The sequence below is a fragment of the Ctenopharyngodon idella genome, chromosome 2 (genome assembly GCF_019924925.1).
Source record: "Ctenopharyngodon idella isolate HZGC_01 chromosome 2, HZGC01, whole genome shotgun sequence".
In the NCBI taxonomy this organism is placed as follows: domain Eukaryota; kingdom Metazoa; phylum Chordata; class Actinopteri; order Cypriniformes; family Xenocyprididae; genus Ctenopharyngodon; species Ctenopharyngodon idella.
Window position 1 is genome coordinate 16,986,567 of NC_067221.1, and position 27,396 is coordinate 17,013,962.

Here is a 27,396-nt window from a genome sequence, read left to right on the forward strand (position 1 = left end):
TGAAAGGTAGTGTACGTATATCTACAAAAAGTCAACTTTTAGGAGCACACTGGTGTATAGACGACCTCAAAGTTAATAGACAAAGATTAAAGCCACAAAAATGTTGATTTCATAGAATGTGGGAAGTGAATTAGAGTTGTGTGAGAGAAAGACAGAAAAAGAAAAAAAGTAGACTGACAAAAGGTGTTCGATTGATACCTACATGTGGACCAGTGTTACCCTGTTGCCCAGGGGGTCCAGGCTCTCCTTGAGGACCCTGTTACAACATATAATAGGAACATTTTAGCAGACAACACTATTATCGTTCCTGCACTTCACTGCTCCAGGGAGCCTATGACATTTTATATAGATATGAAAAACAGCCCCAATACCTCAAACTCCATAAATACTCTACATGTTGAACAACAGACATACGTAAATTGCAAATCCATCTTTTTTCCATTGGCCTTCCTTCTTGAATTGCACAGCCTACTGTAATAAAATCTATTATATAAGCTTTAAACCACTGGCAAAGAAGAGACATGGAGATGGGTAAAAGTTTTATAACATACTGCATACAGTAAGAAAGACCGTTGTAGTGAAACCATGAGTGAAAGAAAAGCTGCTAAAATAAGACAATAAAAAAAATTTGGTAACACTTTATTTTGATGGTCCACTTTTACCAACTTTAAGTAACTTTGCAACTACATGTCAATTTTTTCTACTAACCCTAACCCTAACAGTCTACTAACAGTTTGCTAACACTCTAAATGAGCATTATAGTTGACATGTAGTCGACAAGTTACTTACAATTAGTAGAGTGTCTAAAGTGGACATAAATAAAGTGTAACCAAAATTTTGTGTTTTTATTTTTTTATTTTTTTATTGAAATAACTTCAGTGGAACCTAACTAAGTAGATAAGCTAAGAAATTGGACCAACACTTATGTATACTGAATACTGATGCATAACTGTGAGCTACGTTAATAAAGCGAGACAACAGCAAGACCTAATCATGAGATTAATATTAGACAGCGGCTATTTGCACACGATATATGCTATTTACACTAAGTGCAAATAGTTGTAGAAAACAGCAATATATGTTATTTACACTAGGTGAAAATAGCGATAGATTCTATTTACACCATGTAAAAGTATCAGTTCTTTGCAATAAGAGTAAATAGTAATTAGATGCTATATATACTTTATATTGGCAGATACTATTTGCACCTAAGTATTTTTGTACATTAACAGGGTGCAATAATATCATAGAGTGTAAATTATTATATTAATTAAAAATATTAAATTATTGGGAGAATAAAAACACTCCCAACATCTTCCCCTAACCCCACCCAATAAACACTTTTAATGTTATTAAACACTTGTTCACAGTTTTTTCCACTTTTAGAACATTATTTTCATTTTTATTGAAATTAAATGCGAGCTTGGCAAAAGGCAGATTCAAAACTGCGTTGATCGCGTTAAAAGCCTGGTCTGTGAACCTAACTCGCTACTGTTGCGCCACTGAAGACGTTGAATTCTGCGTGTCTTTTTTAAAACTTGAGTGGCCCAACCAGATATTGGTGGGCAGAGCTAGTGTAAATAGTGTTTGCCAGCAAGGGACACTATTTGCACTTAGTGTAAATAGACACTCCATTAATATTAACACAGTTTAGGCACTGATGTGATGATTTATTAGTTAATTCAGTGTTGGTGCTTTTTATCAATTCAAATGATTTCTAAAATAGATTTAAATTTATATTTAATAAATACATTTATTAAAAATAAAATAAAAATAAAATAACTTTATTTATGAAGTTAGTTTTATTTTTAAATATTAGTCGATCTCATTGACTTCACAGACCATAATTTGTGAACAACTGAAAAAGAAACGAACAGAATCATGCTGAAAACATTGGCGGTGTGGTCGAAATTGACTCCTATACCCTTAAATAGGGCACTATTTGAGGAAACAGCTATTTGTAGTGGTGTCCAAAACCATAGTGGACGTTATCGAGTGCACGCATTCAATCCCATAATGCACCACAATCAGTGGCGTAAAGCAAATCCGTGGGCCCCCCCCCCGTGAAACGCAAGTCCGAGGCCCCCCCCTCGCGATCCAGAATAAGAAGAATATAGCAGGCCTACATTAATTGGAAATGCCAAATTTAATATCGCCATTACATGATGCTTTTGACAATATCTCTGGCTATCACCAAAACATCATCGACGCAACCCAGCACAGGGTTTTTTAATTATTAAATTGTTTGATTAAGTGTTATACACAGTTTCCATGACAGAGTTCGATTTTTTTTTTCATTACTACTAAAGCTGCCAGTTTGATAAGTTTCAAATGATTTTTAAACAGCAAGTACAAATTATGCAAATCTGCAGCCCTTCCGGCACAGTCAGTTTCTGAATTCGCTAGCTTGTTTTTATTCATTCCCTTAAGTGAACTATATTAGTGGAGTAATGTAGGGAATAGTGAATGAGGGTATAGGGGGCGATTTCGAAAAGCCCTTGTATCCCTAGATGAATCCTACACTTCCTGTCTTGCATATTTTAGTGGCAGACTTCATTCCTTGTTAATTTCAGCACTTCCAGGTCAAAGATCACCCCCCCTGCTGCTACAATAATGGTGATATTAGCTCTCTCCTGCCAGGCCTACTGTGTTTCTCTTATCTAATAGCCTTATTTAGATGTGACCCTTGCTCGGGACAACACATATGTTTTAGAGAGGTCAGAGGTTGACAGTAAAGGACAATTAACCAGGAAACTCCTTCATGGGGCCTAAAGCTCAGTAGAGGCTCTCTATTCTGTGATAACAACACTAATAAAGAAGGGGAGAGGAAATCCTTACCATATTTCCTTTAGGGCCAGGTGGTCCATCCAATCCAGGAAGACCCTGCATTTGTATAAAAAAGTAGTGTCTAGTTGTGACTTTCATACTATTCAGATAGTTGTAATTAAGAAAGTGTGGTGGTACATACACGCTGTCCAGCGGTACCAGGAGATCCTCTGGGGCCCAGCAGTCCTCTTGGACCCTGATGATCAACAAAAAGAACATGTCATGAGAATTCATTACACCACTGTACTGAATACAAGAGGTCTTCAACCTTTTTAAGGCCAAAGACCCCTTGGTGAAGAGAATATGGAGCATGGACCACCTTCTACATGTGTGTTGTATTTTGAGTTACAACCAGCACTGTTAATCTGTAGTAATGTGTAATGTGAGTTAGATTACTCTTAATCAGATTACTTTTTTCAAGTAACTAGTAAAGTAACACATTAATTTAATTAAAATTAAATTAAAATTCTATTCTATTCTTCTTTAATCCAGAATGGCAGCACAGCTAAAAGGTTTGTTTGAGCTGTGCCCTCTACTGTACAGGCGTGAATTTGCATTTCCTTCAGCCTGAGGCTTCTTCATTTCACTTGTGGTGTGAAATTTGGTGTGAAATTTTTGGTGTGAAACTTTTTTGTTGTTGTTATTAAAAAAAAAAAACAAGCAAGCTCAGCCCAGGTGAGAAAAAGTAATGCAAAGTAATGTAACACATTAATTTCCATAAAAAGTAACCAAGTAATGTAATTAGCTACATTTTTAAAAGTAACTTTCCCCAACACTGACAAGTACCATATTACTGTGAGATGCCCAAGATTTCTACTATGAAGAGCCAAATTCAGACTTGATTGAGGACTGTGGGCTGAGAGTAAGTATTGCATTATATCCAACAGAATTATATGCAAATTTACATTAAAAAAAGACCCCCTCTTACCCCCTCTTGTGATATGGCATGGTCAACCAAAATCAAAAGGGAATCATGGACCAACTTTGACTTTTTGGTTTAGGCATTTCTGATATACAGTATATACTTTATGATTATAATTATATTACAGTCATTAAAACAATGATCATTGACGAGTCATATACTTGTACAATACATTTTCATTTATTTTTTAAAGTGTGAGGGACAATGAAACATTTAGCTGAACTTTAGCTGTGGTTGAAGTTAACTCAATATTACATTTTTGGGTAACACTTTATTTCGATGGTCCACTACTAACTTTGCAACTACATGTCAACTAACTCTCATTAGAGTATTAGTAGACTGTCAGCTTAATATCTCCTAACACTTTATTTTGATTGTCCCCAGACAGTCATTCTGCTCACTATAAGTAATTTGCAACTACGTCAGCTTGTTTTACTAACCCAAACCTTAACACCCAATCTTAAACTACAGTCTACTAATACTCCAAGTTAGTTACTTGTAGTTGCAAAGTTGCTTATAGCTAGTAAAATGTCTTAAGTGGACATTCGAAATAAAGTGTAACCCATTTTGGTTTAATGCATATTTTATTCAGTCATAGTTTTTTTTTTTTTTTCAGTTTTTCAATTTTTTTTATTTTTATTTTTTTTTAAAGTGTCTACTTTGTGATCTAGACTTCAATAATACTGGCATACTGTGTTTTGATAAAGTAAAAAAAAAAAAAAAAAAAAAAAAACATTAAAACTATTTAAGGCAAGATAAAGGTTAATTATTATTTTTTTTACAGTCAGAACAGAACATGAGTTTTAAGGAAGAACACCCTAAATATGCTTTTTATTACTTCATTCCAAATGGTTTAGAAACAACTATGTAAAACAGAAACAAAGGCAAATTGGGTTTTTGCTGTAAACCCAAAGGGTCACTAAATCAGCTGTGGGACTCGCTCCAATTAGATTCCACTTCTTCAGGGCTGATTCTGTTATTTGTTAGATCTCTGCTGATGGAGTATTTAGTCAAAGAGCAAGTGAAATATGTGAGACCATTAGTGTGTCATGAGAAACAGAAAGAAAGAGAGAGGGAGAAAACAGAAAACTTCAGTGCTCCCTTCCTGTATAGAGCCATTACCTCAATGAGCAACGAGCAACAAATACTGAGGTTTGAGGTGGAAAGAACAGGGTGGAGCACACCTCAGGAAGAGATTATAGTTAGGGTTAATCACCTCACTTTATGCCTAATTTTCTGTTCTGAGAGATCCAAAAAAATCTCGAAAACATACTTAACATTGATAGTATCAAGTTGATACTTCATGACTTTTCCTAATGGGATTATACACACAATTTCACAAAAAACTTGATAACACTTCATGAAAAAGGTCATATTACTTGTCTTTGGAGTATCGGAGACATACAGTAGGATTTCATCAGTAGGCTAAAGCTTCAAACATTATGCCTACTAAGCTTTGATTAGTTCACATGAAAATATTAAAATAATTTGAAGGGAAAATATGAGAAGGGAATACAAATGTTCAAAGTCAAAATGGAGATGCTTACACTTTCTCCTGGCATTCCCCTCTGTCCGATCTCACCATCCTCACCCTGCAGACAAGAGCACAAACACGCTTGCCAAAGGCGCTGCAGTCCAGTGTGTCTGCACACACTCATGCAAGTACATACAAATCAAAATAAAAATGACATATTGGTGTGTCATTTGGACAAACGCACCCTTGGTCCATCCTCTCCTGGAGGGCCTGGTAGGCCGATGGGACCTGTCTCACCCTAAAAAAGAAAACGAAAGACATGAAATGACAGTGAGAGAGAAAAAGAGTAAATGTATTATTACCATCCCTGCCTGCCTGCTTTTGGCTCAGTGCATTGTTAGGGCCCATGACCACTATTTATAAGACTGCATCCATATAAGAAGAGGCTATAACATAGCAGGGCCTGTAATTACCCAGGGCAGGATTAGGAGGACAGCACTCTGGATGGAAATATACACAGCTCCCTGTGATCTACGGGCCTCTTTCACTACACCAGCCCAGGCCAAGCAAGCCACACTCTGCTGTGCCTAGTGAGGCAGCCTTCATTTGCCAGAGGAGCGCTAGCACGCCAAACAACCCCCCCGCCACTATAATGAGGTCAACTTCTCCTGCCACTTTGACTGTCAGCACGCTAAACAAAATGTACAGCGGCAGACGTGGAACATTTTTATAATGTAAAAGTCTTGGTCTTGGCAGGAGCCGACAAGAAGATTTTTAAGTGGAGCTAACTAAATACAGTTGATTTCTGTAGGAAAACTGCCGCTGAGGGATAAAATGAAACCAGGCAAGAATTGTTCCTATAATCATAAAGCACTGTTTGAGACAAGCTGGAAGTTTGATAATTGAGCATTAAAAGACATTTTTCTCACGGGTGGTGGTCAGGCTTGCATTCTGCTGTCTAGAACGATTCGGTTTCATTTCAACTGTTACATCAATGATAGGAAACTAAGTATGGGTTTTCTTAAGAATAGCTCAGCACTTACTCTGTGTCCCTTCTCACCAGGTAAGCCAGGAAGCCCATCAAATCCTCGGTCCCCCTGTTAGACAGCAATCGCAATGAGAATAAAAATATAGTTGTCAATAAAGCTGTCAAGGTTAAAGGATTAGTTCACCCAAAAATGAAATTTCTGTCATTAATTACTCACCCTCATGCCGTTCCAAACCTTTGTTCATTTTCGGAACACAAATTACGTTTTTTTTTTGATGATATCCAAGGTTGTTTTTTTTAATCCCCCATAGAAAGCAATGTAATTACCACACTCAAGGTCCAGAAAAGTAGTAAAAACATCGTTAAATTAGTCGGCGTGACTACAGTGGTTCAACCTTAATGTTATAAAGCGACAAGAATACTTTTTGTGCGCAAAAACAAAACAAAAATAATGACTTTATTCAACAATTTCTTCTACCCTGTCAGTTTCCTACGCTGTTTACGTTGTGCAGACAGTGCAGGCTTCGGGTTTTACGTCAGAAGGCCAACTCAGTATTGGCTAGCTCCTGCGTCAGCATCACATGCATATGTCGTTAACAGCGTAGGCCAATAATGAGCCAGCTTTCTGACATAGAACCCGTAAGCCTGCACTGTCTATACAACATAAACAGCATAGGAGAATGACAGGGTAGAGATGAAATTGTTAAATAATGTCAATATTTCTGTTTTGTTTTGTTTTTGCGCGCAAAAAGTATTCTCATCACTTCGTAACATTAAGGTTGAACCACTGTAGTCACATCGACTATTTTAACAATGTTTACTATCATTCTGGGCCTTGAAAGTAGTAATTGTGTTGCAGTCTATCAGAGGCCAGATAGCTGTCAGGTTTTCATCAAAAATATCTAAATTTGTGTTCCGAAGATGAATGAAGGTCATATGGGTGTGGAATGACATGAGGGTGAGTAATAAATGACAGAAATTTCATTTTCGGGTGAACTAACCCTTTAACAAATTTAACATAGGCCTAATGCATAATTTTCTACTGTTTTAGTGCACTTATTAAATATTATAAATGTTAATTATTTATGTTCTGGGGGTTTTCTAAAAACCTTGAATCGACTTAATTACGATTAATTGCATGTAAAATTAAAATTTGTAATCATGAATATTATTCATTATAAACATAATTAATTATACTTAAAACTTTATCAACAAAAATGAGGTATGTGTAATTATAAATTTATTTCATTTTTACCAAGTAGTTTTACCTAGAATCAGATACCTAAAAAAAATCTCTGATGATAAAATGAATAATTATAGCCATTATACATTATATTTGAAAGATCTTATAGGCCTAAACTGCAAATGATCAGACTGATGTTTTTGTTTATCATTTAATAACAACAATTATAGAACATCTTACAACAAGCTTTAATTAAAATAAATGATCAATCATCATATAATTTCATATATTTCATATAACAGCATTATTATTGCTGTTTATTATTATTTTTAGATCATTTTAAATAGGTACAAATTAACTCATTAATTCAAAATTAATCACATAACAAACCCTACTGTTTTTCAATACAGAAGAAGCAGTTATGAAACCACAATCAGTGCTAACTGTGTTAAAGTGGAGGTTTTGAGTCAGAGATGATTTTACCTTGGCTCCTGATTCTCCAGGAATTCCTCTGGCTCCGTCGGCTCCATTTCGGCCCTGTAAAACCAGGTTGCATCATCAGCCTGATGCTACGTATGTGCAACGAGCAGGTTAATGTGCTTAACATATGTTTTAAACAACTGCAGAACCGACGCGAGACATGAAATGAGCGAATACACCCAAAGACAACCTAATAAGGTGTGTTGAGTCTACAGCATGTTTGAGTATTGAGTTATTGTGGCAATTTGACTCATTTATAACAAAACTGTGAATAAACTGTGTCAAAGGAGAATCTGAGAAACATTTGGCACTAAAACTGGCAGATGTGGATGCGAATCCAGCGGACATCTGTCATTCTGTTAGGCTGAAACAGGTAAATTAAGGTCAAGGCTAATAGACACAGACAGTTTCACGGAAAATCTGGTGCACGGTTGGAGAGCGAACAGTGGGCTACTTGCGTAGAGCCTTTCAGCTTCACTTTGCCAGAGTGCTTCAGCAGCAGTATTGCAGATGTATTATGTATATGTCACCTTTTTGCCTTTTCAACTCTAATGTCATGTTGTGTAACAGACCAGAGACTAAATGACAGCATGAGCAAATTTTTCCTTTTCTTACCCTCTTGCCTGGTTTTCCAGGTGATCCAGTAGGGCCTTGAAGTCCTCTTGGTCCCTTAAAAAAAAACACACAAAATTCTGTAATGAAAGAGTCTACTAAATGACAAATTAAATAATTAAAAAAAAGTAACATAATTACTTCGAAACGTTTGCCAACAGCGTAATTTTTATGTAAATTAACACTTAAAGTTCAATACTTTTTCCTCACCATCAGCTGACAGAGACTCTAAAGCGCATATGTTTTTTACACTAGAAAGTGCTATTTTACTGTGCAAAAGTGTTTATCCCCCCAACATATTTTGCATTCAATTACATATAAGCTATACATCGAAAAAGAGCAAGCTAATTGTTTTGACAGCTTTAAAGTTTATGGCGGCTGCACCTGTGGGCTCCGAGGCAGAGCAAATCTCTGACGCAACACCCTAATTCTGTTAATTTATCCCCAACAAATAATAACTAGCACTTGTTTTACAGCATTTAGAAGTTTTTAACTTAATTTGAACATAATTTGAATGGGCTGAAAGCGCTCCGATAAGCATGACACACGCTTTCCACAACTACAGTATCTCCTACAATGTAGCGCACTTTAAATATACCTTTAATTATCCAAAAATGGAATTACAATCATATTTTTTTTAGAAAACACATTAAATTAATAATAAAGCTAAGTAATTATATGATTATGTAATGTGATTATTGTATAACACATTGCCCTCAACCCAAGGTGGCAAGAACACTACCGTTCAACAGTTTGGGTTCAATACGATTTTTTTTTTTTTTTTTAAAGAAATACTTTTATTCATCAAGAATGCATTAAATTGACCAAAAGTGACAATAAATACATTTAAAATGTTACAAAAATTTCTATTTCAAATAAATGCTGTTCTTTTGTCTGTCACTATGCACTGAAATATCAAGCAGCACTGTTTTCAACATTGATAATAATAATAATAATAAATGTATCTTGATCAGCATATTAGAAAGTTTTCTGAAGGATCATGTGACACTGAAGACTGGAGTAATGATGCTGAAAATTCAGTTTTGCCATCGCAGAAATAAAATACACTTTAAAATATGTTAAAACAGAAAACAGTCATTTTAAATTATAATAATACTTATTACTTTTTGATCAATTAAAAAGCATTGGTGAGCATAAGAGACTTCTTTCAAAAACTTTTGAACAGTAGTGTACATATAAAACACTAGAAAAGTTATCAGGTAAAATGTCTCAGGAATACTCAGATCATGATTCTATACTGTTAATTCGAATTACAAGAATGAAAGTAGTTAAAACAGGCCACTAAAGTCTAAAGAGACATAGTCACCTGTGGGCCAGAATCTCCACTTTCCCCTTTAGCACCAGGTGCACCAGGACCACCCTGAAACACACACATACACAGATGAGTTTTATGTCTCACACACCTTTCTAAACACCATTATCATATGCGCAAAGCTGTGTTTGGGTCACACGCTGGCAACCTAAACACATTCCTCTGCCGTTGCTTTTAAATGGGCATTTGATTTGGAGGCAGACGTGGAAAAGAATGAGAGAAATTCTGTGGGCATTCTTAGTATGATTCATCTCAAGTGGATGAAATACAGCAACACAAAAATGACAAGAAATTTGAGAAAGGATTGTGAAAATAAACAGCACACAGCCTGAAAGCACATCAGCACCCAAGAACTGCTCATTTTCTGGTCATAAATCATAGCGAGATGAATGTAACATATGTTACTATCAGTGTTTGTGTGATGATGTCAACTGGAGGAAGTTGGGTTCAAAAGGAAGATACGGGAAAAGAAAAGATACATTCATGAAAGTAAATCTTGCCATGCATTTGGCTTTTAGATTATGTTTATTTAAGCAGCAGGCGGCTCATATGTGTTCCTCATCTACATTCAAAAAAATAATAAATAAATAAAAAGTATTAAAACTGAACAAGCATCACTTCCTGAACTTTTTGTTCACAACTTAAAGGATTAGATCACTTGCAAATGAAAATTAGCCTAAGCTTTCCTCACCCTCAAGCCATCCTAGGTGTATATGACTTTCTTCTTTCTGATGAACATAATCGGAGAAATATTAATAAATATCCTGACACATCCGAGCTTTATAATGGCAGTGAATGGGACCAATGAGTATGAAGCTCAATAAAATGCTTCCTCCTGATCCATCCATCATAAACATACTCCACACGGCTCCGGGGGGTTAATAAAGGCCTTTTGAAGTGAAGTGATGCATTTGTGTAAAAAAAAATATCCATATTTAAACAAGTTATGAAGTAAAATATCTAGCTCTCTGCCATTATAAAGCTCGGATGTGTCAGGATATTTATTAATATTTCTCTGATTATGTTTATCAGAAGGAAGAAAGTTATATACACCTAGGATGGCTTTACGGTGAGTAATTTTCATTTGAAAGTTCATTGTGCGCAATATAATTTTTACAAAGTTTACAAAATTGTTAAATTAATTCATTTATATTGGGACTACATGAATAATTTAAGCTATAGTCGGATTTACAAAAATCCAGATTCAGACTGTCACTGACACTGGCAACTGATTAAAAACATTGTTTTAATCAAACATCATTCATTCATGCAATTTATTTCATTTATGTTTTTTATATAAATATATTTTGCTTTATAGAAATATATTTATTTCTTGTTGCATAAATGAATGAATGAATGAATGACTATATGGTAAAAAACAAAATTTTGTTAAAATGTATAAAAATTAATTATGTGGTTCTATTTAGAAATATAATTTAGTAATATTGTTTTATTTTGCTGAAAAGGCAAAATAAAAATCCTGGTAAAATTTTACTGTACATAAAATGCTTAGTATTTAGGAAAATACTAAGCATTTTATGTACAGTAAAATTTTACCAGTAAATGATTCAGATACTTTGACCTGACCATATTTTGCTTAAGTGTTATCTGACATAATTAAGATTAATTTTTTCTGACACAGTTTAACTCTGACATCTTTTCATATTTTATTACCATTTTTTTTAAACTATAGTGAATAAACTGTATTAATGAATGAAATGTTCAAGGTGTCTGAATAAATTTTGGTTTGACTGTATGTCAGTTAGAGATGGGACACTTACCACAGGGCCGGAGCGTCCAGTCAATCCCATTGGACCAGGTGGTCCCCTCATAGTCAACTGCAGGAACAAAACAAATGATCAAAAAAAAAAAAAAAAATATATATATATATATATATATATATATATATTGCAAAGCTGACATTAACTGCAGTTGAGTACATAAGTTGTGTTACTGGCAACTGGTACATTTCCATGTACCATAGAGTATTATGAGAACTATAAATCTGTCTTAGTTTTAACAGTCACATTAAACTTTCTCATATACAGACCATTCTCTGCACCTAATGCTCACTTCAGCCACAAAAAAAAAAGAAAAAAAAAAAAAAAAATATATATATATATATATGAGAACTGAACAAGGGTACACACCCGGGCCTGGGCAAGGATGGCTTGGGCCTGAGCTTCTTGTGCCGTCACCACTGGACCTTTTGAAGATTCTCCACCAGCGCGGAACTGTCAGAGAAACATCCGAAAACACAGAAATCACAAGTTTATTTCAGTACTTTTACTGCATGTTGGAATTTAGAGGAGCCACTGGAGTTGCTACAACATAAAGTGGCCTCCTCAGTCTTGTCATTATGGGTTTGCATCTGGGCTGCAAAGTGCCAGTTTGTGTAAAGTTACTGTAGACGGTTGGGTGTAGCTTGAGTGCAGTGGGGTTACTGGGTGGGGTTAGGGCTCTTCACAGCTGTAACAATTCATAACCCGCTTGGACATTTACAATGACAGCAATTTGTCCAATGTTAGAGGAAGTAGCCATTTACAGCTGATCTGAGATAAGTTTGGTGGTTTCTCTAAGATTAAAGGCTGGAAAATATTCTCCTTAATCAGAATCATTGGAAATGTATGGGTTGGATGAGCTTACAGGCAACATAAGGATAGTGCCAGAGGGCCCCGGAGCTCCATCTGCGCCTGGCAAACCCGGACGACCAGGAGGACCCTGCGAGAAGAAGAGAGAGAAAAGAAGGAGGGAGAGCAGAAGGAAATGAGGCATAAAGCATGTGGGAAATGAACGTGTAAATGGCTGGACAAAAAAAGAAAACTATAGGCATGGAAAGAGTATCAGTCTGTTCTTTGAAGTTTAAAATACACACAAGCGAATGAAAAAACACTGTAGGATCATTTAAATTGTCGGTTAGGTAACCTAAATCTACTCAAAATCCCTAAACAGTTCACATAAACAAAATCACAAAAGCTTAACTGAACTCTTTAGAGAAAAATGCTGTGGCGCTTTCACAAATTGCACCTAAACTGCAGGAGATTTCCGCAGCGTTCCTTACACCCGAAATCAAAAATAGCTAATGTGCTAAAGCCCGGTCATTATCCCATAAAAATACACTTAGGTTTATGTCGCTTTATATTTATATCGAGGTTTATGTATGTTTTGTGTTGTTTATAGTTCCTTTCATTGTGCTGTTTATTTGTGTGTGTGCTCGTAATGAAACTGACACCCCACAAGGAAAGTGGGGAGGACTATAACGCATGCACACATATGATGGAATGCTGCTAGGGTAGAGATCTCTTTAGCAGGCATGTCACGCTCCTCTTGTAGACGGCTCACTTTAAATTGTTCCCATATGACGGTGTAATTGTGTGAGTGCATTTTTGTATTGTGAAGGCTGGGCAAACATCTCTTCTATGTATCATATACACTGACACCTAGCACACATGTGCTTCTGTATATATATCAAGGAGAATGTGTGGTGTGAAAGGGTCAGGCCATCAAGGGAAGTGGCCATCGTTGTTAATTATGTATTTTCGGCTAGAAAGTTTGGCTTCATACGAGGAGGAACTGATGGACATCAAAGTGAGACTGGAAAATCGCTTTCCCTCATGGACAAAAATGTCTTTGTGCTGGGAGATGCAGGACAGTGAATGTGGGAGTGTCTTTCCCAGAATGCATTGGAAGGGTTAACTCTGCGGGAGGTGGAGAAGAGGAGGCCAAGCTCCACACCGTAAAGAGGAAAAAATTCCAGCTGTTTGTTTGTATGGAGGACAGCTATTCTCTGTGCAATAATCAAAATAGCGAATTTACAATCCTGAAAATCGGTGCGAACAGCACCAGACATAAGGATCAATGGGAGAATGAGTATGTGTTAATGTGTATGAGAGGTTATAAGGTCTGTTGCTCCTCTGGAAGTGTTATTAGTGTGAGGATTTATAGGCAGATCTGGTTTCAACGTGGTCTCCCAGGTCTTTCTTATACACACATCTGCTCGTTCACATAGTTACGACATGCTGCTTGTCATTAGCTTATTCTCTCGAAGCTTTGACCAATGTAAACTTTACCATTGTCTTTATGTGGAACTCAAAATCTACTAACTTCTCTAATAAAGTGAAAAAGGGCTGTGAAAAGTTCTGCCAGGGCTACTGTTACATATAACTGGTGTATCTACATGAATGAGGTGTCTTAACAACACAAAAAGCATTATGAGATAGTAAGTAATACAGATGAGGGATGTTTTTTCGAGAAACGTCAACTTACTCTTTCACCAGGATCTCCGTGGAGGCCCGGAGAGCCTTGTATGCCTGGAGTGCCAGGGAGGCCCTAACAAAAAGACATGTAAAATGTCAAAAGCCAAGTTAACACACACAGAAACACTCACGGCAACTCTATTCTGACATTTTCCATAATGGTGTTTTTTCCTATGGAGTTTCTCCATGAGCGAAAAGAGCGTGGAAAAAGGTGATACTCACGGCGGGCCCTGGTGGTCCTGGAGGTCCCTCTACAAGCATCCCCTGAAAAGAATCGAAGAAGAGAGAAGAAGAAAAACATGAGTACGGTAGCACACTGGGCAAGCCGTAAATCTCACAGTATGAGCAGTGCAGATATAAAAAGAAAATAAGTGAAGAACGAAGAGGAACCCAAAGATGTGGCTCATTAGTTCAACTGAACCAATCTCCTGTTTTCCACTATTCAAGAAAAGTGAATGATGCAATAGCTGTCAGAATCTGATGAATAATACATTGACATTTGAAAGTATTAATGTAAAAATCTTCTTTCCTGGACTACTACCATCATTCCGTTGCTGTACAAAGAATAATTGGGTGGGAGGCATGGCTACAGCTCCAATACATAAAAATAATAAAAAAAAATAATAAAAAATATTTAAAACAATTATATATATATATATAATAATATAAATGCTATACTTTTGAATATATATTTTTGTATTTATATTAATATTTGAATATTTAATTCTTTTTTGGTTCATATAATATTTTATATATAACGATTAGCAGCCTACCACATTCTGAACTGACAATATTGAGGGGGAAAAAATATGATGTGTTATTAGTAGTTGCATTTTATTTGGTACTTGTAAAAGCCTCATGCAGAGAGTTTACCTACCGGCTCAATGACTGCAGGTTCACCTTTTTGCCCCTTCTCACCACCATAGCCACCACCAACCTACAACAAAGGCAAAACAAACTGAAATTTAATGACAGAGGAAGTACTACTCCTGTAGACCAAACAACTGTAAAACCGTACATTAAGCATTACAGCTAATGCTTAAAATGGTCTGCATCACTCTATAAAGCTAAGTGGTGAACACACTACTGTGAGGATGATTAGAAATTAAGTGTGAACTCCATATTTTCCTATAATGTCCACTTATAAGACCCACAGGTTAAGTCAGTTGGCAATATCTTTTACAGTCATTCAACGCAAGCATCATCCAATAAATTCCGCCCGTCAGTGAGTGTGTTTTGTGTTTGTGGACCAGGATGATATATCTCTCCAGGAATGAAGCAAAAGGGCACAAAGCCACTGTGGTCAGTGTGTGCTTGTGTGCAAATGTCTGTGTCAAACTGTGAAAATAAGTCTCAAGTTATATCAGATCAACACTGCAATCACACAACTAACATTTCAATCCACACACCACAAGCAAAACAGCTACAACTGAGAGACTTTCCTGTGCTGCTGTGTCAGCAGACATACTGAAATGAAGTAAGGTAAATAGCTATTATTTCTAGTAATTAGGAGCATTAGAAGCACAATTGCTTGCTACACAATTGACCCAATTCCAGCATTAAGAAAAGGGAGAAGTCAACTCACATTACTCTCTGTGACCTCCGTTTCAGCAGGCCGGCCTGGTCCGAACTCCTCCTCATAGGTTGATCCAGTGGGATTGCCTCCATTAGTATTAGTATTGTATTCATAGAATGTATCGTCATAATTGCTGGGATCTAACTCTTTTCCATCATATTCGTTAATGTCGTATTCTTTAAAGTCCTGGGTTTCGGCGGCATTAGTGTTTTTGGACTCCACAATTTCCACATTCTCGTTGGTGGCAATGGTGGGATCCACTCCAACTTCTTCTATCCCTGTAACGTAGTCGTCTACTATTTCCTCTTTTGGCAAAGGATTCTGCCCAGCCAGGGGAGGCAGGAGGTCAGCAAATGAAGGAAACAAGGAAGATAGTCAATGCAGATACCAAATCAAACTAATGAACTCCTTTAGTGAGGCTCTACAGGTGAAAATCCACTGGCAAACATAATTTTAAATGGGATGATTTTGGTCCTGACCAGAGGTGTCCAATCCTGCTCATAGAGGGTCACTATCTTACAGAGTTTAGCTCCATATAATATAACATGATAATATAATATAATATAATATAATATAATATAATAGATGAAGACCAAAGTATATGGCAACATGACCATATGACAGACTGCATACATCCACCAAAAATCACTAAAACACCTGATATTCTGAGTGCGCTCTCAGAAAAGCATTATTTGTATGCAGATCAGTTCATATTTATTTATCTGATGCAATGACACTCATTCTTGTGGACCTTCTTTAAAAGTGTCAGAAAGTGTCCAAACTCTTTGTGAATCCATACATGACAAACAACTTATAACATTCAATATTTTTGCCACTGCAGTGAATAGAAACTAAAACTATTCCAAATAAAAATCCTTGATAAATGTTTATGCATGATTGTTAGCATAATTATAAAATCATAAAAAAGATCATCAAAAAAAAATCTGAATCAGTTTGATTAATAAAATTTACAAACCACACTAGCCTATCATGTGATAATGCTGTACTGATGTCTCATCTGTACATTCTGTGCCTTCTACTAAGAATGAGACCATTTGTCTTTTTTACTGGAAAGCTATTTTGGCTTTAAGTCTGACAGTCTTCCTCACCCAGGGACCTTAATGCATTGAACAAAAGGAGTTAACATTTCTCCAGTTAATCCCTCGCCTTTGTATTGTATACCAGGAGTGCTTTATGGGGCTGCGTCAGCCCATGTAGGTGTATCATTTGAAGCAGACATTTGGCCATCGCTAAATGCAAGACATACTGTTCTAGTTAAAGCTGGATGTTCCTCATTTAGACTTCATTTATGTGAAGCTGTGACAGAATCATCAAACTTTGGAAATAACATAAATAAGGAAAATGTACTGATTTCACTACTTTCCGTTGAACATAACCATTAAACGGAACAGAGATTTTTATTTGATTGTGTACCCATAAAAATCAGACTGAGGTACAACCAGTCAGTTAAGACAAACCAAAATGAATGACCTCAAGTAGAGTTGGCATCTCAGATGTGGATGATTTTCTATTTGTCACTCATAGTTTGGTAACAATATGATGTATAATATAACAATTACTTTCATTTATCAGATAATAAGGTGCAAAAATGTTTTCTAAAGTCAGAAAATCTGATTTCATTTATCACCTTCACCAAAAGAAGCATATTTGAATAGAATCACACTTGAAATAAACAATGGAAAATAAAATGTAGGAGCATGCAGATCTTTACCTCTTTGGCTGGAATGGAAATGGAAGGGGCTTCAGTGGCATAGTCCTGCTCAACATAATAGTCGCCCGTTTCAGCAGTGCTGGGCTATGAGAAAACATCACACAAGAGATTCATATCAATCTGAATGAAGAAAAAATATAATCTTGAGATGTGAATGTTTATTTATTCTTAATTTTTTACAAACATCTGCTTATTTTTTGTTGTTTATTTCTGAATTTAACATATGAACAGTGTTCAACTGCAAGTAAAAGTTGGATTTGGCAAGTAAATAAAAGTCAACAGTTGGCCGGTAACTTTATTACAAACTGCAACATAATAGACGGTTTAAATCACTCTGAAAGAAATCAAACTGTCCACAAATGAAAAAAATCTTGCACTTTTAACTTTTACATCAGTGTAACATTTGTCATCAGAAATTGATATAGGATACAATGATTTGTGTTGCTTTTCTAATATGTCAAGAAAAAACACCAACATTTATTTTGTCTCTTTGACAGTGGGATTATTTTTGATAAATCACAATATAAAACAGTTGAATGGTCAATATATTTTCCCAATAATACATGCAGGTTACATTTGGACTTTGCATTTGAGTGAATGTATGAATAAAAGTGATGGTATGTGAGAAGAGAGAAAGGCAAAGCGAATGAGGGCAACAGTGTAGTGGAGGAGGGTTATAAATCAGAGACCACACAGTGTGAAAGTGGGCTGAAGAAATTACCACAGTGATTGACATTCACCTGGGCCATACAGATGTAAGTGTTTACCTTGGTCTCAGTATAGACGTTGTCAGTGGGATTTTCAGTGGCAGTCACTTCCTCTGTGTAGTCATAGAACTCATTATAATCTGTGTATTCAGTATACTGAGAGAGAGATGGATGCATGTTAGAAAGAAAGATCCGGGTCTCAAGATTAAAGTCTCTATATATAGTATAGAGGCCTCAAAATGTATTTGATCACTTTTTGAATACCTGATGTACAATAAATGTGTAAACTTCACAGAAAAAATATCAAATCAAAAGGGCAATTATTTTTGCAGTAGCCATAATTTTTCACAATATATCTATTGTTTTGTCATTTTCAACCTTTAAAAAAGTTTTTGTTAATATGTTTTGCTTGAAAAATGTTTGCACAATATTTCTTTAAAATAAACATTTTTATTTTTCGATATTTTGCTACATAATGCAATGTTCATACATCATTCAAGTGTGGTTTAAGTGTTCAAATACTTTTTTGGGGTCACTGTATACTAACGGGAAGATGCATTGTATGATATATTAATGGCATATCACACAAAATACAAATTGATAAGACTTTAAATCATGACAAATGTGCTTGTGTATGCCATTGACATGATGGGTGATAAGTGAACTACATAAATCTTTTATAGTTCAAAAATATATCTTCCCCATCTGTTTAAAACATCAAATCAATAATGTCAAATTTCTTAGATTGATTTGATGTCTTATATGACACTTGAGTCATGAGTAAGTTATTTTTATCCTTATCATTTAGAAGTTGATTTTTTATTTTATTTTTTTTTTATCCAAAGCATTTTATTGTACAAAAAAACACAGATTAAATGAGTACATGAAACATGAGCAGAATGAATTTCTCCATAAATCCATTTGTATATACAAATTCAATTCAACAGTTTACATACAAATCATGTTTCAAGGTGGGATAAGTAGATTTTCAAAAACGCTGTTGGACATTGTTGATATTTGAAATCAACCCAAACAAACCCACCCCTCTCTTCATTGCTCCGCCTTCCAAACTTACCCTCCAATCCTAACTACCCTGCCCTGTCTCGAACCCTGGCCCGGTCGCTGCTGGCAGGTGAGAAGAGTTCACTAACAATGACGCTAAACACCGCATTCTCTAGCGGTCGTCAGTGCGCAGTGGTTTACCTGCACAACTCTCACTGTCCTGGCCACTGTTACACACGCAATGCGAAAGTGGATGTCTATTTATCACAGCTGACGCGCAACAAAACCTGCAGATGATGAACGAACGACAAGGAAGCACAAAAAATGAACGCACAGTACACAAGAGTAAATACAAAGTGTTCGTTGTTAGTCGCCAACAGCACAGCAGCTCCAGACAATCAAAACCCAGTGTTACTCAGATGTGAAGCAGAATCAAACCAGCCTCCATTTTCAGGCCTTCCCACTTAGCTCTCTCCAGTGCTGGAAAGCTTTTCTAATATTAACGTGGGTTCTAAAGCACTTGCCTAGTCATAAACCTTCATTCCAGTGATATTCTTTTGAGCTGTTTTGTATTGTGTCATCTCTCTTCCTGCAGTTTTTCTTCAAATCTTCCGCTTGCTCCTTCTGTCTCCTCAACCGTCATACGCCCCCCAATGCTGATTGGTTACACATTTGTTGTTGGTGTCGGCCCAACTAACTTCCAAACAGTGTTTTTCAAAATTTACTTACTCCACCTTTAATACCTTTAGGTATTAAAAGTAGATAATGAGGCATTAGGCAGTTTAAAATTGCTGAGGAGCAATTTGGCACATCAAAACTGAATGTGCAGTCACAGGCATGATTGTGTTTATAGTTAATAAGCACTGGCTTGAAATTAATTATTTCAATCAGAGTCTGAACTATCATTTTATAATCTCTAAGGTACCACCTCTTAGACATGACATGAACGCAGTGTTCATGTAAAAGACTTGTTCTGTTTTTTAACATTTCATTTTGTTGTGTAAAGTTAAACAGTGCACATGGTATATTCACAGTGCGTATGTCACACATGCTATGATGCAATTTATAATTAATTTATTGGATAATTATGCTTCTCATAAAATGTACTCATTAAATGTAACACTCTCAAGCCACTTGCACACAAAACTTTTTGAAAATTGCTAATGCACTTAAATGGCAGTCAATTTAGCAATTCAACAAAGAGCTATTGTTAAGTCCTTCCCAATAATTAAAAGGCACTTATAAACAAGCAATTATCAACACACGCTTCCAATTCTGAGATTGTTTTCCTCTATGATTGTAATAATGTGCATGAGCATAAGGTGAGGTACAGCAGATTAAGACAACAGGCATTCTGTGATGTGCCTTTGTCCATCAAAGATGGATGAATTTATGTCCCAGTGCATCAGCTGAGCTAATAAAAATAACAGGAAAAAAAGAACTGAGGCCTGGTGGACTGGCTGCATTCCACTGGCTGCAGAAAAGAAGCGAAAAGGAAGAAATATCCAGCTGCGAGTCAGTTTACGGCATTGAAGGGTCTTGCCAGGCTTGGAGCCTGCCATGGCTGTAGCCAGCGAGCTGGATGAAAGGCATAAATATTGTCCTGGGCCATTAAAAACACGTCCCCTTTTCCCACATGTGTCTTAAAGAATTTGGTACGGTGCAGGGGAGCTCCTTACAGGGAAAAAGAACGAACCTCTGTCCAAAGTTCTCTGCTCTTCCTAATAGATATAGATGTTAGACTGCTGATGTTGGGATGATTTATAGCATTTAGTAAATTAACACGGATTATAAAGCTATATATCATCTGTTTTTTAAAAAGCTGACTGAATAGTTATGTCATTTGTTTTTACCACTCTGTATTAATTTACCAATTTGTCCATTGGTTTTGCTCTGGCGTTCTCCGCAATACGTGAAGCTACATTTTCCATCCCCTGTTGTGGCCTAGTTCTCAATACCCCAAGCAGCAGTTACTGTGATTTATCATCATGTTACAATCAGGAGTTCTTTAACAGCTGAGAGACATAACTTTTCCAGGTATTCCAGAGCTAGCTGTGGGGAGAGAAACTAGACTTTCCCAGCGAGCATGCAGGAGTCATTAGAGAAAAATATATTTCCACGCCACTCAAAAGTGGGCTCAGACTCTGTGGCAGGGGGGAAAATAGTTTCCACCGTGAGCTCATTGGCTATTCAGTGAAATATTATTGGAAAACAGTGATGCACTGAAAAAACTAAATATCGAAAACCAGACAAACTGCACTGTTTCAATTTGGTATTAGCAGGATGGATTAATCCCTCTAGATCACACTTGTTATTCACAATAGATTTCATAAGGACAGTTTGTACAGACCTGCAGCTCTAATAAAACATCTTGTACCACAATAACACACTAAATAATAGGGATTGACATTTCAAATAAACACAAAAAATAGGAATATTAATATTAGTATGACAATTATGTTGTTCAATATCTGTTACATCACACGTAACAGTTTTAAAATAAGCCAATTTAAAAAATATATATATGTATACATATATAATAAACATCAATATTTAAAAAAAACATTGTAAAAACTTTTACTTGTAGTGTTTCACATTTTCTTTCCACTATAAAATCAGATTCTCATCAATGAGATGCATGATACTGCCAAGTATAACCATTCCCCCAAATATGCCAATAAAAACGTATTGCCACACCTGGATGTGCTTATAGGTCATCACCTCTCATTACCATGATGTTAAATGTCCACAGCACCAGCTAATGCAATTATGACAGTGATATTTAGATGAGCGATTCATTGGGAAAGTATTTTATATGTTTGTAAATATGGATATGAGAAAAAAAAAAATCACCAACGAAAAAATTTGAAAAGTTTGAACAGTGTTTTAACTAGTTAAATAGAACAAAAACCCAACTAGGCAATTACTTGTGCACATCCCTACTAAATACTGATTAATAATTCAGATTTTTGGCAATGTTTTTGAATCCAGGTCTAAGAAAGCTCCAGACAGAAGTTCTGGGTGTAGACCGTATATAATCCATCAATACATCACCACAAAACCACACAGATCCAGACACATACTGACCTCCTCCTCAGGTTCCTGGGCCTGTGGTGTGTCCTGGTGGGGGGTTTCACAGTCAGGGCTGTAGTGTTCACAGTAGTCGTAGGCTGCACGAGGGTCTGCCACCAAAAGAAGCTGCTGGATGTCCCCCTGAATGCCAGCACAAAGACAGTTGTCAGAAATATTCTGGATATCTATACATAAATAAGATACAGTATATGTCATTTTTAATACACCTTATGAAAATGCTATGTGTTTGTTAGAGTGTGACAGACAGACAGACAGACTAGACAGACAGACAGACAGACAGACAGACAGATAGATAGATAGATAGATAGATAGATAGATAGATAGTACTAATCCTCCAAAAAACAAAGAACGGCTTCTTGCCACAGAGAATCCCACTCTTGATATTGTACTAAATTAACTAAGCATGTGTCTTATACAATATGTGTGATAACATTGAAAGTAGCTGGAGGGCATTGAGCATTAGCCCTTCATTCTGTCGTGATCTTCTTTCCTAGCTAGCCTCTCAAAAGTCGCTCTCAGACAGGAAGAAGGCAGACGCGCTGCTCAGCTGAAAAAACAATGAAGAACAAAAGCGCCCGGTTCAGCACTGTGTGAGCACTGAAAGTCTGAAGGGCCACTAATCTGCATCCCATTCAAAAAAATGCTATAGTGCTTCAACATGAGTCACATTTCATAGAGCAGTCCTGCGCTAATTACCGAGGAATGGCAAGAAAAATAACCAGCACCCGTGCTGATGCAAAATATCTGAAGCCTTCTGTTTTTCATGAAAATTTCGGGAAAGGAAATAAGATCCCCTCTCCCACCTCGGCACAAAGGCCAAACAGCTCCATGCACAAGCTGAACCCGAGGAATTCTTCAAACGGGAACTGTCTGACTCTGCTGAGAATGTAAACTACTGCTGTAGAGACTGCAGAATACCTCAGCTGACCCGCACAGACTCGGACCATCCATACCAAAGCCAGACATAATGCATTGTAAATAGGTAAGTAAGTCAGAGAAGGGCAGGGATAAATAAACACAAAGATTTCTTTGATTTGATTGGCATTTAAAGTCGAGTCAAGCAGGGTGGCCTGGGGAGGAGAACGCTAACATGCAGACGACATTAAATTACAGGGTCTACATCTGTAGGAGCTTAAGGCGCTGGAAGACATTTTATGGTACCAAAAGGATGCTTCCTGAAAGCATGACCAATAAATCCTTGTACACGCTGGAGAGCTCTGACATCCCTCTGTACAACAAACATTTGACAGTTAGGAGCAGCTAACACACGTTTAGGAGTCAAATGCATTTTTTAAAAAAAAATCAACTTTATATTTGAAAATGAAGTTGCATGATTATTGTGGGTAAGAAAATGTGTTTTTCTTAAAAATGTGTCAAATTTGGCCAACAAATTTGTCAAAGCTGAAAAAACAAGAAAAAGGTCACAATTTAAAGAATTAGTTCTCTTTTACTCACCCTCAAGCCATCCATCCTTTGACTTTCTTCTTTCTGATGAACAAAATCTGAGTTATATTAATAAATATCCTGACGCATCCGAGCTTTATAATGGCAGTGAATGGGAAACAACGAGTATGAAGCTCAAAAAGATGTATCCATCCATCATAAACTCCACACAGCTCCGGGGGGTTAATAAAGGCCTTCTGAAGCAAAACGATGCATTTGAGTCAGAAAAATATCCATATTTAACAAGTTATAAAGTAAATTATCTAGCTTCCGCCAGAACGCCTCCCGTGTTCAAATTACGAAGAAAGCGTAACTGATGTCATTGAATAAGTTGAATAAGGAAGGCGTAGGACGTGGCGTAAGCGTTTTGAACTGAAAAAGGCGTTACACTTTCTTCCTAAGTTGAATACAGAAAGCAGTCTGGTGGAAGCTAGATATTTTACCTTATAACTTGTTAAATATGGATATTTTTCTTACGCAAATCCATCGTTTAGCTTCAGAAGGCCTTTAGTACACGTGGAGTACGTTTATTGTGGATGGATGCACTTTCTTGAGCTCCATACTCGTTGGTCCCATTCACTGCCATTATAAAGCTTGGACACATCAGGGTATTTATTAATGTAACTCCAATTGTGTTCATCAGAAAGAAGAAGGTCAAATACACCTAGAATGGCTTGAGGATGAGTAAATTTTGGGGTAATTTTCATTTCAAAGTGAACTAATCGTTTAAACTCAGATCCACAGTCTATCATGTCATACATGTTTTTTTTTTCCTCTTTAGTCATGTCTAGGCCCGCACACAGTCCATTGAAATTGATGTTCATTTATTAAATATTTTGGCTAATTTGATTATGCTTTCAGCTACCAATAATTATAGTATTCTCATCTCTGTTTGACACATTTTAGCATGTTTAAAACCATTCAGCAGAATTCCACAGATCAGGACAGTCTGCAAATTTTGTCTAGGTCTGGTCATGTCTTCTCTCATTTAAAGGGATAGTTTACCCAAAAATGAAAATTCTGTCATCACTTACTCATCCTTATGTTTTTCCAATCTTGTATGAGTTTCTTTCTTCTGTTGAACACAAAAGAAAATATTTTAAAGAATGTTGGTAACTAGACAGTTGACGGTAGCCGGTAGAACTTTTTTTTTTTCTACTATGGAAGTCAATGGCTTCAGTCAACTTTTTGATTACCAACATTCTTTAAAACATCTTTTGTGTTCAACAGAAGAAAGAAACTCATACAGGTGTGGAATAACATGAGGGTGAGTAAGCGATGACAAAATTTTCATTTTTGGGTAAATTATCCCTTTAAGGCAGGGGTTTTCAAAATTTCTATACCAAGAACTACCATATATCATGATTGTAAGGGACCACCTTCCTAAAATATAAAGACAGCAACATATTTTCATGTCTAAATATCCATTTATACTGTGCAAGAAAATTAATAAAAGAAATGTTACAAACATGTTGCTTTATATATAAACTAAATGATTTTTTGCATTATTATACTGGTAACACTTTACAGTAAGGTTCATTAGTTAATTACATTAGTTAACATGAACTAATAATGAACTGCTCTTATACAGCATTTATTAATCTTTGTTAATGTTAATTTCAACATTTACTAATACATTATTAAAATCTTGTTAACATTAGTTAATGCACTGTGAACTAACATGAACAAACAATGAACAACTGTATTTTCATTAACTAACGTTAACGAAGATTAGTAAATACAGGAACAAATGTGTTGCTCATGGTTAGTTCATGTTAGTTAATACTAATACTAGTGAACTAATGTTTAACTAATGAACCTTATTGTAAAGTGTTACCATTATACTATACCAAATTTTTCAAAAAAATAAAAATAAAAATAATATATATATATATATATATATATATAAACTAATCCAAATGACAAAAGCACAAAACAAAATGACTGAAATTTAAACTAAAATAAATGATTAAATGAAAACTGAAAATATAAAAATCTAAAGCTAATTCAAAATATTAATAAATACTATAATAGTAAAAATAATCCTAAAACAACAATGGTGTCTCCTTAAAAAAAAAAAAAGAAAAAGTGCATGACATTCTTGACACGCTGAACAGCAAGTGAGGTTTGGCCAACACATTGATATTCAGTGACCCCATTCAAACATAGTCAGACAAACCATTCACACGCACCTGATCTAGTTCAACATGAATTCAAAAATGTGCTGGCCCACTACTGACATCCATCTCTAGTCAAACACATCTCCCTTTTTAGCTTATTCCATCCAGTGACTCTCCATCATTGGACGGGAGTTGTTTTTTTAAGCGTCTGGCACATCATCTTCCTCACTACTGAAAACCCAGATAATATACTAGCATGGCTCTGGACTAAACAATGGCGGAAACAGGGAGATATAAATCTACTTTGAATACTTCAGTATCCATTGGGATTGCCCTGTCTTACAATCACTGCAGAGTACTGCATTAATTCATAACAGACACAGTCTTTGCAAAGAGAAAAACTCCTTGTACAGTACAGTGAGCTAATTTCAGATTCTGGATATTGAATATTGAACAAGAAGCCAAAACCTTTCAATAACAGATCAGTATTAAAATCCTCACCAGCTACTTGTTCTGGTTTGATTGTCCTCATGTGTGTTACTAGTCTGCTCAAAATCTCTAAATGTATTAGTTACACGCTCTTTTGAGTCTGTTTGAGCTTTAAAGTATTAAAAACATTAAAACCAGCAGGAATTGAATACAATCCAGACTAGAGATACTTTTGTACCACGTCTCAAATTAAAAAAAAAAAGAAAAAAAAAGATGATTTCAGTCTTTTTGCAGCAGTACCAAGTGCTGACTGACAGACAGGCGGCTATACTTTCAAATGGTCACATGAATGGTCAAACACACTTCTTAATCAAAACGGCCATCTAAGAAAGTTGATGTAAACACAATCTGTCTATAAATGTAAACAGGCAGACAAAATAAAGAATCTAAAACTATGGCCTCAACCAATGCATTCTCAAAAGCTTCGCCTGCTTCTTGTACTCTTCCTGTAATTACAACAGCAACCCATGGCATTCTTCTATCCTGCTGCGTTAATAATAATATTCTCAAGTGTGCCACAGGCCATAAAGCACTTTTATTCAAGACAGTTCAGATCACTTCAACCTAATGGCCAGCACTATTACACTCTATGCAAGACGCTAGTGTGAAGCCACCAAACTAAAAACTGAACTAGCTTATACATAAAGCTCATCTTGCAGAACTAAACTGAAGCCTTGCCATGTTCTTTCAGCAGATGTAATGTACTCATCTCTTACAGTAGCTACTAATGTTTGCAGCATATTAAAATTAAAGTTATCTCTGCCTCATAGGTGCAACAGTATTGGAAATTGAGGAAAAAATGAAACACTGATCTGCTGATTTCAGATCAACATAGCAGCAACTTTATTCCGTCAAATTCATTATTATTCTGCCATTGGTCTTATTTAGAAATTAGCATCAGAGTTAGTGTTGCAATATAACAGGAGTATCAAAAATAAAGACTTGGTTCTATCGACAGGTTTTTGATTGGATGGATGCAGATCTGAATGCAAGTTTGTAGTCAATTGTAAGAAAGGGGCGGTGTTTATCCAGATGAAATGACTGGAGAAATCTGGCATATATCACCAGAGAGGCTACTATAAAAAAGGTAAAAAATGAAACACATGCGTGGATGAATCATTTAGAATAAAAATAATATCATGCATATAGAAAATATAGGA

At 36.0% G+C, this 27,396-nt stretch overlaps 1 protein-coding gene across 1 annotated transcript in view; it reads right to left on the reverse strand.

Moving 5' to 3' along the window:
• The window catches only part of col11a1b (collagen, type XI, alpha 1b), a 90,694-nt gene that overhangs the window by 45,002 nt on the left and 18,296 nt on the right, over window positions 1-27,396 (reverse strand). The window contains exons 5-23 of the mRNA XM_051874830.1: window positions 22,179-22,304; window positions 18,150-18,245; window positions 17,383-17,466; window positions 15,660-15,971; window positions 14,952-15,011; window positions 14,297-14,338; window positions 14,085-14,147; window positions 12,465-12,539; window positions 11,969-12,052; window positions 11,600-11,656; window positions 9,813-9,866; window positions 8,489-8,542; window positions 7,877-7,930; window positions 6,266-6,319; window positions 5,467-5,520; window positions 5,296-5,340; window positions 2,969-3,022; window positions 2,839-2,883; window positions 203-256 (exon numbers count right to left, since the gene is read on the reverse strand). Of these exons, the coding sequence (XP_051730790.1) occupies window positions 203-256; window positions 2,839-2,883; window positions 2,969-3,022; window positions 5,296-5,340; window positions 5,467-5,520; window positions 6,266-6,319; window positions 7,877-7,930; window positions 8,489-8,542; window positions 9,813-9,866; window positions 11,600-11,656; window positions 11,969-12,052; window positions 12,465-12,539; window positions 14,085-14,147; window positions 14,297-14,338; window positions 14,952-15,011; window positions 15,660-15,971; window positions 17,383-17,466; window positions 18,150-18,245; window positions 22,179-22,304 (1,467 nt within the window). The remainder of the gene's footprint in view (window positions 1-202; window positions 257-2,838; window positions 2,884-2,968; window positions 3,023-5,295; window positions 5,341-5,466; window positions 5,521-6,265; window positions 6,320-7,876; window positions 7,931-8,488; window positions 8,543-9,812; window positions 9,867-11,599; window positions 11,657-11,968; window positions 12,053-12,464; window positions 12,540-14,084; window positions 14,148-14,296; window positions 14,339-14,951; window positions 15,012-15,659; window positions 15,972-17,382; window positions 17,467-18,149; window positions 18,246-22,178; window positions 22,305-27,396) is intronic.